At 41.4% G+C, this 18,930-nt stretch overlaps 1 protein-coding gene across 2 annotated transcripts in view; it reads left to right on the forward strand.

Annotated features, from left to right (window-relative positions):
• Positions 1-18,503, forward strand: part of LOC121326283 (hemicentin-1-like) — a 28,862-nt gene extending 10,359 nt beyond the window's left edge. Inside the window, exons 2-10 of one of the 2 annotated variants that reach the window (XM_041269527.1) lie at positions 8,362-8,502; positions 10,021-10,188; positions 11,397-11,537; positions 12,167-12,391; positions 13,432-13,785; positions 14,479-14,709; positions 15,842-15,999; positions 16,216-16,283; positions 18,203-18,503. In XM_041269527.1, coding sequence (XP_041125461.1) covers positions 8,418-8,502; positions 10,021-10,188; positions 11,397-11,537; positions 12,167-12,391; positions 13,432-13,785; positions 14,479-14,709; positions 15,842-15,999; positions 16,216-16,283; positions 18,203-18,260 — 1,488 coding nt within the window. In that variant the 5' untranslated portion in view covers positions 8,362-8,417 and the 3' untranslated portion in view covers positions 18,261-18,503. The remainder of the gene's footprint in view (positions 1-8,361; positions 8,503-10,020; positions 10,189-11,396; positions 11,538-12,166; positions 12,392-13,431; positions 13,786-14,478; positions 14,710-15,841; positions 16,000-16,215; positions 16,284-18,202) is intronic. The other variant, XM_041269528.1, reaches the window with a different exon arrangement.
• The last annotated feature ends 427 nt before the right edge of the window (positions 18,504-18,930 follow it).

Raw genomic sequence — 18,930 nt, forward strand, 5'->3', positions numbered from 1 at the left:
TGAAATCCGGGCTTACTAATGATGGGGCCTGACTCAAATTAGTTTTAATAGATTCAAAGGCTGTCTGACACTCTGCACTCCACTTAATTTTATTTGGAGCGTTCTTTTTAGTGAGATCAGTGAGAGGGGCGGCTATAGTGGAAAAGTGTGGAATAAAGCGGCGGTAATAACCAGCCAATCCCAACAATGATCTCACCTGGGTTTTTGTGGTAGGTACCGGTGAATCCAACAAAGCCTGGACTTTTGAAACCAACGGTTTCACTCTACCCTTACCCATTATGAAACCTAAATATTTTGTTTCTTCTTTTCCAATAGCACACTTTGCCATGTTCGCTGTGAGTCCCGCCTTCCTCAGAGACTGTAGGACGGCTTTTAATCTACTCAAATGTTCTTTCCAGGAAGAACTGTATATGACTACATCATCGATATATGCAGCTGCATACTCTCGATGAGGTTGTAATACCCTGTCCATCAGTCTCTGGAAAGTTGCGGGAGCTCCATGAAGTCCGAACGGCATAGTACAAAATTGAAAAAGACCATCTGGGGTTGAGAATGCCGTTTTCTCACGAGAGGCTTTTGCTAATGGAATTTGCCAGTATCCTTTCGTCAGATCCAAAGTTGAAATAAACCGAGCTCGCCCCAGCCTGTCTAAGAGTTCATCTACCCGAGGCATGGGATATGCATCAAACTTAGAGATAGCATTCACCCTCCTAAAGTCTATACATAACCGTAGTGACCCATCTGGTTTGTCTATTGGTACAATTGGGCTACACCACTCACTTCGGGAAGGTTCTATTATCCCAAGTTTCAACATACACTCCACCTCCCTCCGGACAGAATCTCTCCGACTTTCTGGAATGCGATACGGTCTCTGTCTAACTCTTAGACCTGGCAGAGTGATAATAGCATGTTCGATCAAATGCGTTCTTCCGGGCACGTTAGAAAACACATCACCAAACATTTTGATTAAATTGCTTACCTCTTTGCGTTGATCAGGAGTTAATTGTTCCCCCATCGGAACCCCAGCTGCTGATACTGGCTCAATTGAGGGTCCATAGTCCTCTCCCTCCTGTTCGGGAGATATAAAATGGACCTCCCGTTCTTTCCACGGTTTGAGGAGATTAACATGATAAATTTGATTTTCCTTCCGACGCCCAGGCTGTCGGATCTCATAATTAACTTTTCCAATTGCTCGAATAACCTCAAAGGGACCCTGCCATTTAGCAAACAACTTAGATTCCGATGAGGGCAACAATAACAACACTTTGTCTCCAGGTCGAAAGTTCCTAATTCTTGCATTTTTATTGTAGCTTTGCTGCTGCTTCTGCTGTGCCACTTTGAGATTGTCATGTGCCAATCGACCGACTAATTCTAAGCGATCGCGTAGCTGTAATACATATTTCACTATATTTTTAGAGTCTTTTGACTGTTCTTCCCAGCCTTCTCTTATGAGATCCAAGATACCCCGCGGCTGACGACCGTACAAGAGCTCAAACGGGGAAAACCCCGTTGAGGATTGTGGTACCTCACGAACTGCAAAGAGCAAGTAGGGAAGCAGTTTAGCCCAATTACGTTTCTCCTGATCTACAAAGCGGCGCAACATATTTTTTAAAGTCTGATTAAATCGTTCAACAAGCCCATCCGTTTGAGGATGAAAAACTGAGGTTCTAATTGAACGGATTTTCAATAATTTATATAGTTGCTGAATACAGTCTGACATAAAATTAGTGCCCTGATCAGTGAGAATTTCTTTCGGGATTCCCACCCTAGAAAATATTTTAACCAATTCATTTGCTACTACTTCTGCACTCATAGAGCGTAAGGGAACAGCTTCTGGATATCTCGTTGCGTAGTCCACTACTACCAGAATATACCGATATCCTGACTCTGTTCCCTCCAGAGGGCCTACTAAATCTACACCAATCCTCTCAAACGGTACTCCAATAATTGGCAGTGAGACCAGAGGTGCGGGGCGAACTAACTTAGGGGCAGCTAATTGACATTCCGGACACTCAGATACATACTTCCGCACAAGACCATAAACCCCTGGCCAAAAAAAACGGGCCAGAATTCGTTCCTGAGTCTTTTCAGTTCCTAAATGACCTGCAAATGGAATGTCATGCGCCAATCTCGTGACTTCTGACTGAAAAGGCCTAGGAACCAATAACTGTTTTACGAGCTGTCCCGTCCCGGGAGCCCGGGTTATTCTATATAATAAGTGCCCAGATACAGAAAAATGCGGAAATACCACTGGTTGTCCTTCCTGCATTTCCTTCCCCTCAACATATCTAACCTGTTTCCAAGCATACTGTAATGTGGGATCATTTTGTTGTTCATAGCCCAGGTCAATATCTCGGTCCCAATGATTAGGTACGCTGAGAGGAGTGTCTTTTATTATGTGACCTTCCACATCAGTAACCTCGCAGCCTCGGTCACAAAACGGGAAAATCTCGCCAATTGCTTTCTCCCATTGCTTAGATTGTCCCTTGGTAGAAACTAAGACCATTTCCCGACCTAAAATACGATCAAAAAATGGCCAGTCTCTTCCCAGGAGAACAGGGTATGGTAAATATTGCGCTACAGCCACTTTAACGTAAGCTGAGTAACCATCAACAGTAAGTCTAACTTTAGTGGTGGGATAAACCCGAGTTTCTCCATGGATACATGAGATAGCCACTTTACCCTGTGGTTCCCAGGTTACCCCTCCAAAAGAGCTTGTCGAATCAATGTTTGTGCACACCCAGAGTTTGCAAATGCATTAGTACTCTTATCCCCGACCTGTACTCTTAATTGATAAGGGCCCTCCCAACATTCCCCAGTGTTCCTACCTGTTACTGCCAACCAGGATCTTCTTGCCAGGTCTACCTCCATCATCGGACAATCCCTGGCTATATGTCCGGGCTCATTGCATCGGTAACAAACTGGGGTAGAAGGCACCAACGGGGTTTGCTTGTCCTGTGAGTCGGTGACTGACAGGTTAGGGGGTTTTTCTCTCGCCCAAGATGGGGCTAACCTCGACCTCCATGGTCTGAAGGTCTGGTTACCTCCTCTGGGCTTCACTGATGGGTTGGTCCTGGTTAGTTTAGGCGCAGGAGTGGGGTCAGAGGCGGCGCCTTCATTCGCATCCTCACAAGCCTCCACCAGGATGATGGCCTTCTCGAGCGTGGTAGGTTGATTTCTTTTAACCCCCAGGCTCTATACGCTGCTTGCGCTTGTCCTGTCAAACAGGGTGCCAATTTCATGGCCCAGTGTTCCTTGGGCCACCCTGCTGCTTCTGCCACTCTCTCAAAGGTGACCAAGAACGCCTCAGGATCATCTTCCGGAGTCATCTTCTGTAGCTTTGGTTGTGAAGAAAACATCCGGGCAACCGCTGTTTCCGCCGCTGGAGTCGAGATTTTCTCTACCAGCTGACCAAAGAACTGGGCGAGTTGTTCCTGGCGCCGTGCTTCCCTCTCCTCTCGCTTCTCCTCCTGCTCCCTAAACATCGCCAAAACTGTAGCTGGATCCATCTCCCACAATGACACCACGTGTGAGGCGTGTGAGTAAAAATGGATTTTCCAGACAGTGATTTACGTGTAAAAATTAAAATTTTATTTAATATTACACGGAAAAAAAAAGAAAAATAATAAAGAAGGATGTGAGGGAGGGAGTGCTGGAGTAATCAAAAATAAAGGAACGGAAGCCTCTTAGTCCTCTTCACGCTCTGCTTAAATCCAAATATAAAACAAAAAGGAATAAAAACAGAAAAGAGCCAAGTTAGTAAGGCCTCCGTTCGTGACACAGTTCAAAACTCCCACGTACTTCCCTCCAGCCTTTTTTCCCCTGCCTCTATTCCTTAGGACCAACCCCGAACACAGTAGCACGTTCCCTTTAGTATGCAAACCCCGCCCCGGTAGTCAGTGGATCACCAATCCCAAACTGACAGGTATCCTTAATTTCACTTGACTCCAGTGGCTGGAATTTACATACTCGTACTTCCGCCCCTACCAAGGTGCCGCCCCTCAAAAAGATGACTTTTGTCATGGTCACAAGACCTTGGTAAGGGAAGTCCCGAGTTGGTTTGATGCCTTCTACTGTTGGGAGGCTGAATTGCAGACCGAAACCCCTTTGACTCATCACAGGATTACTGTGAAATATGGCAATCTATCTACAGTGGCTAGCAAAAGTATTCACACCCCTTGGACTTTTGCACATATTATTGTGTTACAACATGGAATCAAAATTGATTTTATTACGAGTTTTTGCCACTGATCAATCCAGAAAAAGCCCATAATGTCAAAGTGAAAAATAAAATCTACAGATTGTTCTAAATTAATTATAAATATAAAACAGAAAATAATTGATTGCATAAGTATTCACCCCCTTTGCTATGATACACCCAAATAAGCTCTGGTGCAACCAATTGTCTTTAGAAGTCACATAATTAGTTGAATGGAGTTCCCCTGTGTGCAATTAAGGTGTTTCACATGATTTTGGGTTAAATACACCAGTCTCTGGGAGGTCCCACAGTTGGTTAGTACATTTCCTAACAAAAACTACATCATGAAGATGAAGGAACATTCAAAGCAAATCTGGAATAAGGTTCTTTCAAAGCCCCAGTCAGGGGTAGGATATAAAAACATTTCCAAGGCATTGAATATCCCCAGGAGCACAGTAAAGTCCATTATTAAGAAATGGAGAGAATATGGCACAACTGTTAATCTGTCTAGAACAGGCCATCCTCAAAAACTGAGTATCCGTCCGAGAAGTGCACTAGTCAGGGAGTCCACCAAGAGGCCTATGGCAACTCTAAAGGAGTTACAGTCTTCCACGGCTGAGCTGGGAGACATATACGACAACAATAGCCTGGGTGTTTCACAAAACTGGCCTTTATGGGAGAGTGGCAAAAAAAAGCTATTGTTGAAAAAAACTCACATCAAATCTCGGCTAGATTCGGAGACTCTGAGACCAAGTAGAAGAAGATTCTATGGTCTGATGAGACCAAAATAGAGCTTTTTGGCTTCAATGTCAAGCGCTTTGTTTGGCGCAAGCCTAACAACACACATCATCACAAGAACACCATCCCTACCATGAAGCATGGGCTACGCTATGGGGATGCTTCTCTGCATCAGGGTCTGGAAAGCTCATGACGATAGAGGTCAAAGTGGATGCAGCAAAGTACAGAGAAATCCTGGAGGAAAACCTGCTGAAGTCTACAAGAGACCTGGGACTTCTGAGAAGATTTATCTTCCAGCAGGACAATAACCCCAAACATACAGCCAAAGCTACACTGGAGTGGCTTAAAAACAAAAAGGTCAATGTCCTGGAGTGGCCCATTCAAAGCCTGGACCTCAATCCAATTAAGAATATGGAGTTGAAAATTGCTGCTGACCAAAGGTCCTCATCCAACTTGATGGAGCTTGAGCAATTTTGCAAAGAAGAACGGGTAAAAATTGCAATGTCCAGGTTTGCAAAGCTGGTAGAGACTTATCCAAATAGACTCATGGCTGTAATTGCTGCCAAAGGTGCCTCTACCAAACATTGACTCAAGGGGGTGAATACTTATGCAATTAATTCGTTTCTGTTTTTTATTTGTAATTAATTTAGAACAATTTGTAGATTTTATTTTTCACTTTGACAAATGGACCTTTTTGTGATGATCAGTGTCAAAAACTCCTAATTAAATCCATTTTGATTCCACGTTGTAACACAATAAAATGTGGAAAAGTCCAAGGGGGGTGAATACATTTGAGAACCACTGTATGCAGTAAGCACACTCGCTGTATTAGCCAGGTGAGTTGCCTACGCCTCTCTGTCACCCTGCATTGAGGGTTCGGGCACTCTAGCCAAACCACCCACTGGTAGGGCCTTAACCAGGGCCGCGATGGTGGAGTCTATCGGGGGAACCCTGCCAGGCCAAGCTTATCCGCGCCTTCTAAGGAGGCGAGCAGTGTTCCCTGTTTTAGTATGCAAGGACCTGAGGCCGGGCGCTCCCAGAAGGAGTTTACTTCCTCCATGAGGTCTGGGAAAGTTGGGAACCTCTGAGGACGAGGGGCCACCACCCATGTCTGGAAAATGGACCACTGTGGTTCTGCCTCTGGTGTCCAAGCTGGACAACGGGGAAGGTGGGGGGTGGGTACTGGCTTCTGAAGCACTCTCGAAGCCAGGCTGTTCCTCAGCAAGGATCTTACTCACTTGCATTTCAGACGAAAAGGAGATCCCGTCCCCAGAGGCCGCTATAGAGAACGTGTCCTCCTATGCCCGCTGAGACATCCCTTCCCACCCCTCCTGCACTCCCTTGGGGGAGGGCGGGTATGGCAATTGGGGTTGCAATGGGACATGGACAGGGGCCTGGGCTGCTGCTGGAGCCTGTTTAGCCAGGAGTTCTAGGACCTGGGATATCTGGGCCTTAAGGTTCATAATATCCCTCATTTGCCTCGAATACTTCACCCGTCTCGCTTGGGGTCCTGGAATAGGTCGTCTGGGGCTCCCAGAGCCACTGACAGTCCCGCTTGCCCTCATGGCCCTTTTCAACCAAGCCTCTTTCATTCAGGGTTGGAAAGCCTAAGAAATACTACAGGCCACGTCCCTCTCGAGGGCCAAGGTGACATGTTAAATGCCCAAGCACCACACGCAGAGGGTATGCCTGTCCTCCTGCAGAATGTTGGTGTTGCAGACCATGCAGGGACGGGACCCCGATTTACCTGACATGGGCCTGATGTTGTGCATTCCCACTGAACACTGCTTGCACTGCATTCCAGCACTGGCTAAGTGCGAACATCTTGTGCCCTCTTTCTAGTGCTGTAGCAAGGATACTAAACACTGCACACCATGCACTGAGTACCGTGGGCACCTTGTGCATCATGTCCCATGCCACACTGTATGTCCTTGCACTGTGTAGTACTAAGCGACATGTGCACTGTGCACTGAGTGCACTGTGTGTGCTAAGCCCCGCGCGCACCAAGTACCTTGACACTATGGGCACTGGGTGCTGTGCATCACCGTGGGCTGTAACGCTAGTTTGAGGCAGTGACTATGCACTGTGTACAAGGTTCACTGCGTGCACCGCTTGCACCATGCATCCCAAGTGCCATGAGCATTGAATACCATGCACTATGTGCACTGCATTCCGTGCAGCATCGTGTGTACTGAGCACCACGTATGCCATGTACCGTGCAGAGCTGATTGTTCACTGAGCACCTGTGCACCGAGATATAATATCATGAGCTATGGAGGAGAGCGTGGCTGGAAGAGTCACTCGACAGCTGGTGTAATGCAAAGCCTAGCCCCGTGGAGGAACTGTGTACTCTCAGGAAGAATAGACAATCACCCACGGATGACTGCACAGGCAGTCACATATGACAGACAGATATAAAGAGCGGGCTACCACGCAAGCAAGGAGGCCGCTGAAAGACAGAAAGGCAAAAAAGGCTCAGTATTTTTAAAGTCTTTGATTCCGGGAAAGTGGCAAGCCAGCTTTCAACATGAATGAAAGAGAAATACAACCGACTCAAGAAGTTTTTTTCTGTTAACACGCTTAGCTAAGCACAGAGGTCTTACCGTACCGTCAGAGGAAAAAATGAGAAATATCTTCCTTTGGCTGGCAGTTTTATTCCCTTGGTGGGCGGGACTGAGTGCATCATCCCAGGATGGGGCCTATCGGCAGCTCTGGTATAGACTGCTCAGCAATACCTACCCGAAGGGCAGCAATATCCCATACCTAATGTCGTGGTGGTCGTCTTCGAATTGAAAGGGAAACAACGGTTCTGAACCACGGAAGGTGTCTATGTCAATCTATAGGGGGATCGGTTAGCATCCTAATAATACAGTAATTATAGTAATAATAAAAACAAATACATGAGTTGCGACAGCTACTCTATACCATATAACTATAGGGAACTTCACTGAACAGACTAGGAAATAACACATCAATAAAATATGAGATAGAGTCAAGGTTTCTATAAGAGACTCTCTGTTGGCGAGGAGTCCTTCAGATAGAGCTGTTTTGTTGGAAAACTGAGCTTTGGATATTTTTTTTAATTATAAAAGAAGCTGCAGGAGCGCAGGTTTTGGCATCCCAGTGGAAGTGTATGGGTGAGATTTCTCACACAAAGCAAGGCATGCAAACAGAGATTTTTAAAACCCATTTTGCTACCAGAATATTTTTTACTGTGTCTTATAACTCTTTCAAAACTGCCCACGTGTGCTCTACAGAGCAAATAGAAGGCAGTATGTGACAAGGAGATTTAGAAAATGATTTCATCCGCAAGAACCACTTCCAACAAACTGTAAAGTGGAAACTAATGTAAATAACAATGTGCAGTCACCACATTTCTAAAGGTGATGTGCTTGTTCTTATTGAGTTGTTTTATGTTTGAACAGATCTGCTGCTGTATTGTTCTATGTTTGGAACCGTGTAAGAAAGCTGGTTGAAGTTTATGAAGAATCATATCATTGGATTTTCCAACATGGGAAACAAGGTGAAATCTGTTATGCGCGTTTGGCTAAAAATGTTCATTGTTGGTGAGTATTAACACTTCTTTCTTTCTTTCTTTCTTTCTTTCTTTCTTTCTTTCTTTCTTTCTTTCTTTCTTTTTTTCTTTTCTTTTCTTTCTTTCTTTCTTTGCACTTAATTCTTTCTTTCTTTCTTTGCACTTAATATCTTGGTATCCTTGAATAGGTAATGGCCTACTCTTCAAATTCATCCAGTCATTCTGTATGTATGTATGTATGTATGTATGTATGTATGTATGTATGTATGTATTATTATTATTATTATTTATTATTATTATTATTATTATTATTATTATTATTATTATTATCTGGAAACACATGTGTAGGGAGTGAGAATTGTGAATTGAAGCGTACTGGAGTGACAGTAACACATTATACTAGCAGCCGGTTAGCTGGTAGGCGAAGTAGGCAAATGCCGAGAGCGGCAAAATTCAGATCACGTCATAATTTCAAAAATCTGTATTCTCCCAGCTTGCATTATGACTTGAATCATGACAAGTAGCCCACATTTTATTAAAGTCGGTACACTCACAGCTTGGCGCTACTGTACCGTAAGACTTCAAAAAACAAAATACACGTTATTGTATTGTTAAAAAAAAAAAAAAAAAATGGTTGTCAGTTTCGAACCCTGGTTGTTGCAAGTGAAAAGGTTAGCTGCATAAATCCCACTCAAGCAGAAACTAGGTAAGTTACTTAAAATATTATAATAATCATACTAATAATACTGTGTGAAGGTGCTGCACAATACAACAATACTAGACTTTCAAAGTGATTAACGTGGCACTTATGCTTAAATGGGAGAAACATAGCCTGCTTTTATTTCAAGTGGATAGGTTCCATTACTGTCCTAATGTGGGAGCGCGGTTTCTCAAAATTGAAACTGAATGATGCCTTTGCAGCAAAAAAAATAAATACAAAGATGTGGGGTGAGGGGCAGGAGTCACGTTTTCATAAACTTTTTCAAAGTCTTTTTTTTTTTTTTTAAATCAATACCTTTGGTACATTTTTCTTTTTTTTTTGGGGGGGGGGGGGGGGGGGGGTTTTTATATATTGCCTAGGGCGGCAAAATGTGTAAAGCCGGCACTGCTACCAACAATACAGAAAACTGCTAAACAATAATCAATAATCAAAAAACAGAGTATAGCAAAATCTCTAGGAAACCTTATAAAAGTTTGCCATAGTAAAAAGCATAGCAGAGTGTAATAAAGCATAATGACAGCATGGTAAAGCATATGTAAGCATTGTAAAGACCAGAAAGTTATGGTACAGCATATTAAAAAACATAGCAAACTATGATAAACTAACCCTTATAAAAGTTTCCCATAGTAAAACCACAAGGAAGCATTGTAAAGCCTACAGAGGTATGGTAAAACATAGGGAAGTATCGTAAAGCAGAGAGAGCTATGGTAAAGTATAGGTAAGCATAGTAAAGCATATTTAAAAACATAACAAACCTGAATAAATGCTATATGACTGCAGTCAGCAAGTACACTTTTTAATCCTTGTATAATTCTGTATGCTTTGCAGGATTCTTACAGGCAGCTTCCCGTGAAAACATATACAGCTCTGAGAAGAGCGTGGTTACTTTGCCTTGTGATGGGAAATCACAGGCACAAGTAACATGGAGCTATAAGAAAGATGCTTCTTCTGCATACTCCATCATTGTCAAGACTTTAGGAAGTAAAACACTGTTTGGTAGGTTACCTTGATACCAGACCACCTCTGCTCATCTGTGCAGCTTGGACAGGAGAGGAAATATTTAGTCACCCATACTTTAACCCACTACTGAGACCCCATTCTTTCTTTCTTTCTTTCTTTCTTTCTTTCTTTCTTTCTTTCTTTCTTTCTTTCTTTCTTTCTCACAAAATAGCTTGGTGACCTGAATAGACCTTCGTCTCCTCTTCAAATACATGCAACATATTTTAACAAGCTATCCCACAAGTGCAGTAGCATCTGAAATATTCTGCATTCAGAAGCAATTAATGCAGGATCACTAGGGGGGACACATGTTCTTCGTTATACCCCCAAAAATGTGTTTCTGGAAAACTGACTACTCAACCAACCTTGTGCAAGTCTGACCAGTCCTTCCCCAGTACAGAACCCAGTCTCTGTGCATTCACTCATGGCTCCAGTGCTTGTTGCAGGGGGGTGTTTGCAGTGTTTATTAATAACTCTCCTTTTCCAATGTTCCGATGTCCCGACATTTTTAACCAAACTTCAAAGAAGACATGGTTTGCAACGGAGCCAGATAACACTTCTTGTGTTAATTATGTCTGTCTGTCTTTATGTCTGCAGCTTTAATGAAACAAAACTCTGGAAGACTGTCGTAAACAAACACAGACACGAAGAAGGAATTATCTTTAGTGTCAAACTGAGCAGGATCATGACATTTCCAGAATAACACTGTTCATGTAGTTTACTACACTAAATTAAAAGTATGCAAAATCGCAATACATGTGATTAGAACACATAATCCACGAACTGGAAAGAGCAGTGATTGAGCAGCAGTCACACGTTGTTTGTTAGTTTATATAGTAATATATAGTGACGCAAGCACTATATTCAAATAAATAAGACATGTAAACAAAGCACTGTGCAATTTTCATCTATGTGTTCTGATTCTGAACTTTTGAAAAAAGGTGCTATGTAGCAGTTTGCTGAATCCAATTCTCTTTCATAAAAACAAATGAAAGGAAATGACACATCTATCCTTTAATCAGACTTGCTGAGTAGATTTCTGCTAAACTATCGTTCTATCTTGAATGACAGTATTGTTTTTTGAAACAGGTAAAGATGTCTTGCTAGCTAGCAGCTTGCTCAGGGCTGGCAGTGCTTGTGAAACTGGCCCCTGACCACCTGACTCACCAATGTTTTTATATCCTGTATTTTGTTTTATTTGCTAGGTTCCACTCCAGTTAAATTAAAAGCAAGACTCCAAAGTGCAACCCTGCTTATACAGGACGTGGAGACAGACTTCGCTGGTTTTTATCAATGCGAGATTTCTGGTATAAAGAAAAAAGAGTACAATCTACAGGTTGTTTCTGGTAAGCAACAACGAAAATATATATTTTTTGGGGGGTGGGGGTGGGGGGGATTCATTAGAGTTGCACTGGGCAACTCAAATATGCTTCCCTGCCTCTCTTCAGAGACATTTTAGTAACAGGAAGTACAAAATGACATATTAAAGAGGTTGGAAATTAACTTGTATAACACAAAGCATGAAACTCTGAAAAGTAGTGACACCTACTGTCCAATAGAGGGAGCCGACTTATCTAACCCATGTTGCACATGTCTATCGCTAAGAACTTGAACTGAAGAGCAGCTCCTTTAACTGGGCAAAAGCATCTTAATACAGACTATATGAAAGAAAGCACAGTAATTAAGTCACAACGATAGGGAACACTTTGAATGATGGTAAACGTCATTGAAATTGAAGGAAGTAAAGAATTATTATTGTTGTACGAAACAAACTTTAGTATGTCGACAAGTTCTGTTTAATTCTAACACAGTTTTTTTCTTGGATATTTATAGTAACAAATAAAGTACACCAAAACCAGACAGAAAATGCAGTCATTTCAGGGGGACCCCAGCTAGTGCTCTTGTTGTTTATGTCATTAGAAACCCTCGAGGGAAGGACAGTCTTGCTATGTACATTACTCCTCATATCTTCCAGTGGTTCCAGAGCGCCCCGGCCCCTACCTGCAGTCTTCCTCGTTGAAGCTGAACTGTGTGGTCACCGGCAGCTCTGGCGATGTACCAGTGTGGCTCCAGCCTGGTAGTGAGGAAGTGTGGAGTTCAAACACCACCCTGGAGATTAAAGAGTTAACAACGGAACACAGTGGGATTTGGAGGTGCAGAGTGGAGTCCTTTAAGCTGGAGCAGAGAGTGGAGGTGCTGGGTGAGAACAGTTTTCTTTCTTTCTTTCTTTCTGATAAAATAACATTGAAAACACAGATGGATAAGCTCAGGTTGAGTGAACAATTCTGTCATTGAAAATAATCATTATCTATGATCAAATGTGAAATATTAACCTCTTAATACCACCAGCAACATTGCATCAACTCAACCTTCTCTTTTCTAATGAAGATTTTGTATTATATATATATATATATATATATATATATATATATATATATATATATATATATATATATATATATATATATATACACACACACATATATATAACACACACATGTGTATATATATATACACACACACACACATATATATATATATATATATATATATATATATATATATATATATATATATATATATAAATAACAGTCTGCAATTAATATATATAATACACAAATATTCTTAAAAAAAATATTTTATCATTCATGTATTAACCCACAACCCATACCCATACCATTAGTGAGAATTATAACAGGCATAGTACGATAATAAAGGCTACTTTGGAATTTGCCGATTATCTCAAATACAATGCTATAAATGAAAAGCTGGTGTGGGGCTTCCTGGTTCCTAATCACTTTCTGTGTGTCAGTCAGACTCTCTGCAATCTACCAATATGCAGCAGTTTATCAGTGGGGTTGCGGTTCAGTGTTAATGTTGCCATATTTATTAAGAGGAATTTTTTGGTTAGCCCTCATTAACAATGTGGGTAACACTTTACATTAAGTGTCTCTAATTACAGTGTATTTACTTAGTAGTTAGTAATTACAATGTTATTGTTGCATAGTTACAATGTATTTAATGTGTAAATCTTTTTATATGATATAATCCTAACCCTAACCTTTTTCTGATTTACTCATTAAGTACATCATAACTGTGCATAACATTGTAATTACGTGTAAGTGCACATGTATAAGTAATTACTATGTAGATACACAGTAATTGGAGACACTTACTGAATTACAGATGTAAACTGTTTCCAAAATGAGTTTGTCAAATGTCTATATTTACATTGTCCAGGTATTAAAGCTGACCCTTCGTCTGGGACCCTCTCTGTTAAAAAAGGGGATTCAGTCTTCTTTCCTTGCGAGCTGAGCAGCAGCCTTACTGAACCCCAGTACCAGAGTGAGGGAGCGAGGTGGAGCCGAGTTACACAGGAATATCCCATTGAACAGGAAATACTCTTGCTCGATGGTTCAGGAAAAATCCTTGAACTAAATAAACTGCAAAACAGGATGTTATTCTCTCCCTCCAAGGGGAACCATTCCATCAGCCTGAGCAAGGTCAGACCTGCTGATGCTGGGAAATACACGTGCCAAGTGCAAATCAGTGGAACTGTGATGAAGAAATTCTTCCAGTTAAACGTGCTGAGTGGTAAGTCAGATTCACACTGATTGCTCAGAGCCGAGTGCTCTGGGCCTGATATACAGTTACTGTCAAATGTCAGTACTGACAGTTCTGTATGACACTGTATGCACTAATGGCTAACTGCTCTGGATATTATATATGACGGTGAATTAGCTGACTGTCATTTTGTTTGCACTGCTGTGTGGTGTGAGGGTGAGTCACACAGTCAGGGGTGCAGGTCTGTGTCCTGGCTGTGCTAAGTTGTTGGTCTTTGCTGGGGATTCCGAAGGGATCGTCACTTTGGATCTGGCACTTCTGTGGGGTAGGGAGGCAAAATCAGCAGGGACTGTTTCTCCTCATCATGCTACAGAGAACCCTGCTGGCCAGGGAGCTCAGAGTGGACACCTGCAGGGCTGGCCTTTGTCCTCTAAAGGTTGGTAGCTCGCTGACATCCGCTCTCAAGTTCCTGGGTGTAGAAGAGAAAGCTGGCTTGGTCGTGGGATCGGAGGACGCCCACTGAACCTTCACTTCTCCTGAGCAACTGTGTGGGGAATTGTTGCGGTGAAAGAAAAAAAAAAAGTAATTGACATTCTAAATTGGGGACAAAATAATAGGGTAAAAAATTAAAAATAAATAATAATGTAGAATGTAATGAGTTATTAAGTAACCAAGAAGGAATCCTAATGTAATCACTGATGCCCGCTCTCCTGTGTTCTTTAGTCGAGTCCAGCGGAGTTAATGGTGTATGCTCTCTGCACGGCAACGCATCAGGATTTTTAATGGAATGGAGGGACGAGGATGGGCTGAAGAGAGACTCACCAATGCAGGAGGTTGACAACAAGACCACACTGATCCTCTCCATGGCCCAGAGGAACTCCACAAAGTTGAAATGCAACTTATACCTGGGCAGCAAACTGCAAACCAGCATCGACTACACACCAGGCACAGCAGGCAAGCACAGCACACTCCTGCAGTCAGAGGCTAAAGTAAAGCACAGTTCCCATGCACATAATGTACTCATTGCATATTAAATATACACATTGGTGTGAGAGGTCTTTTAAAGCTTTTCAAAAGGATTGACGTTCCTTGCATCACATTTGATTTTTTCAGAGTCATGACAGCAGACACATGGTTAGGATTGCAAGAAGAAACACCCAGAGTCATTGTTTAAAAACAAATTAAAACATTTTTAGAAAATGGAGACTGCACTCCAGGGCTTGTGGGTTGTGATGTATAAACATACAGCTTTGCTTTGTGCCTCCAACCCAACTACAACTGTAAGTTAATGCAACACAATATACACCCTGTCCTGTGTTATCCCTTACATATTAAACAACTTCTAAAAACTCAAATTCATTTTTTATTATTATTTTTTTGCATGTGTGGCCTATTAAAGTGGTGAATTCAATTAGACAATCACTCATTTGCATATTTTAATAATTTTTAGTTTCAATGGTTTGATTTCATGTGCACAATAAATTAAAACTACAGAAGCAATGGGATGTTCTAATAAATTTGCACACAACTGCAAGCACATGCTAGAGCCATTTTCATTTGAAAACATGATATCTGTTGCTGTTCTAGGTTAAAGGAAAATCTGTTTGCAAGCTGTGCTTTTTGACTGTCTTGTACTTCCTGGGTCATTTCACCTGGAGGATGTAATTGCCCACCCCTTCACTGGCTTCTTCCCTGTCAATATCCAATCAGCTGTGTTCCATTTTGACTGACATGCTTTCAGCTAGTAACATGCTCAGACCCACAAGACACTGTTGACCCAGGTAGTACAATTGCAAACAGATAACCCAAGTATAAGGCACAGAACCTTCTTTTAAACTAAAGTAGAACCAGATCTCATGTTTCAAAATGAAAATACACTTGAGGCATGACATTACAACGTCCAGAAATACTAAAAGAAACATAAAAAATTCAATGCATTGGACATCCAAAAGGACTTCCAGTAGAAACGTCTGTCACTGAATCTATTGGGTTTCTTCTAAGACTTCTGAATTCCACACGACTGAGTGTTTAATAGTTCTGCATGTGATTCCAGTGTTGTTGGTTTTCTTCTTCTCCCTGCCACAAGGTGACAGCAGCAGCAACAACGTGCGCTCCAGAGGCTGGGTGGCATCTGTTCTGAAGATGGAGTTGTGGGTTCTGATCTCAATCTGTGTGGGCGGAGTCATCCTGATTTGTCTCGTTGGCATTGTCATTGGGCTACTGGTGAGACGGCGCCGCCTGAAGGTAAAATGAAGAAAAGCAACAAAGCTGAATTAAAAAGTTCTGGCTGACCACACACTACCCCCCGCCACCCCGAAAAAAAATACAGTGCCTACCCTTTAAAGGAGTGCTAATCATCTCTAAAATCCATGCCATGCTCTTACCTGTTGTTAGCTTTATTAATATTATCACTGGTCCCCTTTAAGATGTGCTAACTTGTTTATTCTTTTTTATATCCAGAGACTGGCTCGGAGAAGAAGGTCGGAAAAAATACCTTTGACCCCGCAGCAGTACTGTCAGTGTCAGCGGTGAGTGAGAATTCAAATTCAAAGCCCACTCCCATCACCATACCCCCCCCCCCCCCCCCCCCCCCACGCGGCTATGCTTTCACAAAGGGAGTTACACTGGGATCCACATTCAGCTCCTATAGCCATTTAGATTTCCTCCAATCTTTAATGAACTCCTATTTTTTAAAAGATAAATCCTAAGTTAATTTTATGAAACTACAACCAAACAGCTAAAGTATTTGCCCCCTGTCTGATTTTCTGCATTTTTGCATATTTTTGACATTGAATGTTATCAGATCTTCAACCAAAATCTAAGATAAAAGAGACCCTGAGTGAACAAATAACACACAATTTTGATACTTATTTCATTTATTTATTAAAGAAAGTTATGCAGCACTCAATGCCCCCGTCTGAAAAAGTAATCGCCCCCTTAGACTCAATAACTGGTTACGCCACCTTTAGCAGCGATAACTGTAACCAAACACTTCCTGTAGTTACTGATCAGTCTCTCACAGCGCCGTGGAGAAATTTTGTCCCACTCCTTCATGCAGATTGCTATCATTGACATTTGTAGGTTTTCAAGCATAAACTGCTTGTTTCAGGTCCTGCCACAACATCTCAATGGGGTTTTTGGACTTTGTCTAGGCCATTCAAAAACTTTACGTTTTTTGTTCTTCAACCATTCTGATGTAGACTTGCTTGTGTGTTTCGGATCACTGTCTTGCTGCATGATCTAGCTACGCTTCAGCTTCTGGTCATGGACGGATGGCCTGACATTCTCCTGTAGAATTCTCTGATACAGAGCAGAATTCATGGTTCCTTCAATGATGACAAGTCGTCCAGGTAATGCTGCAGCAAAGCATCCCCAAATCATGACACTACCACCACCATGCTTGACCATTGTTATGAGGTTCTTACTGTGGAATGCAGTGTTTCTTGGACAATTTTACGCCTTGCTCTTGGAGAGATTTTGGCAGGACGGCCACTCATGGGAAGATTCACTACTGTCTCAAACTGTCTCCATTTGGACAATATGGCTCTGACTGTGGTTTTGTGGAGCCCCAGAGCCTTAGAAATGGCTTTGTAATCCTTTCTAGACTGATAGGCATCAACAACTTTTTTTTCCGGAGGTCTTCAGGAATTTCTTTTGATCATGGCACAATGTGCCTCTAAAACAGGGCTTCTCAAACTCGGTCCTGGGGAACCCCTGTGGCTGCTTGTTTTCATTCCAACCCAGCTCTCAATTACTTAACTAGACTCTTAATTGAACCGATAATTTGCTTAATTAGACCTTTTTACTTGTTTCCACTCTTAAACAACTGCAGTTCAAGTTATCAAATGTTATAGCTAACTTGAAATATGCAATTGTCAAGAGCTGAAAACAAGTAAAAAGGTCTAATAAAGCCTGATTGTTAACCAAATTAGTCAAACAGCTGACCTAACTGGGGGGGTGGAGGGGTGGGGGGGAATAACTTTTTAACACCTGACGATTGCATGTTTAATTTCCTTGCACACCAAACAAATGAAAGCAGCATCAAACTTTGGTGTCATTTTTTCTCCCAGACTCCCTCTATATACTACTACAACCCACAAAAAGATCTGAACAAATTCAATGTGAAAAATTTGCAAAAATGCAGAAAATAAGACAGGGGGCAAATACTTTTTCATGCACTGTAAGTCATATAATCCACTTTCTCTTCAGCATTCTCAAGGTGTCTGAGTAAGCATTTGTAAAATTAAGAAGATAGTTTTTTTCTCAGTTCAAAACATAGGAGTTATTTAAAGAATGGAGGAAACACTGTGACAGTACGGCCCTCGTTCTCTAGAGGTGTGATTTCACAAACACACGGGATGTGACTTGTATTGGCAGCCCTAGTTTTATGGCCAAGCACAGTCTTCAATGCTGCACCTTGACACGACTATTCTTTGTTTATTTTTAGCAAAAGAACAAATAACGGATCTCGCAGACTGAACTCCTACCAAGAGGAAGACAATTAAACTTCAACAAACTCTGAGATTTTAAATATGTTGCTTGTTTTTTACTTTGTGTTTATTTTGTGTCTGCCCTTTATTTTAGTGCTTTTAAGAAGCTGAGGTGTTCTAGCAAACCAGTGTCTGGTACAATAATGGGTTACAGAAAGCACTCCATTTGCATGCCTTAGTTTAAAAAAAAAGTTTATTTTTAAATTTAAAAAGTTGGGTATAGTATACTAATTCTGCTACTGGTGCATTACGTTACTGCAATATATATATATATATATATATTATATATATATATATATATATATATATATATATATATATAACTAGTATGTGTATGATGAAAAACACTAAAGAACTAAAATTCACAATCATTTCTTGATTTAAGTGTTAGTACAGAACCATACTTATTCTTTATTTTACTTGTTATGTGCTTGTACTACTTAATGAAAATAAAAAACATTATAATAAAATATGTTTATTATATTATTATTATTATTATGATGATGATGATGATAATCTGACATACTAATCTGTATTTTTATTTGTGTTGGATATATGTCGCACTGCATAGGTTCTAAACCAAGGTCTCTCTCAAGGTCTCTCTGTATCATTGATTTCTCTTCCGTATCTTGACTTCTCGTGGTTTTTGTAACTTTTCAGTCTTGTAACTTAGTTTCCTCCCTGC

The sequence above is a fragment of the Polyodon spathula genome, chromosome 13 (genome assembly GCF_017654505.1).
Source record: "Polyodon spathula isolate WHYD16114869_AA chromosome 13, ASM1765450v1, whole genome shotgun sequence".
In the NCBI taxonomy this organism is placed as follows: Eukaryota; Metazoa; Chordata; class Actinopteri; order Acipenseriformes; family Polyodontidae; genus Polyodon; species Polyodon spathula.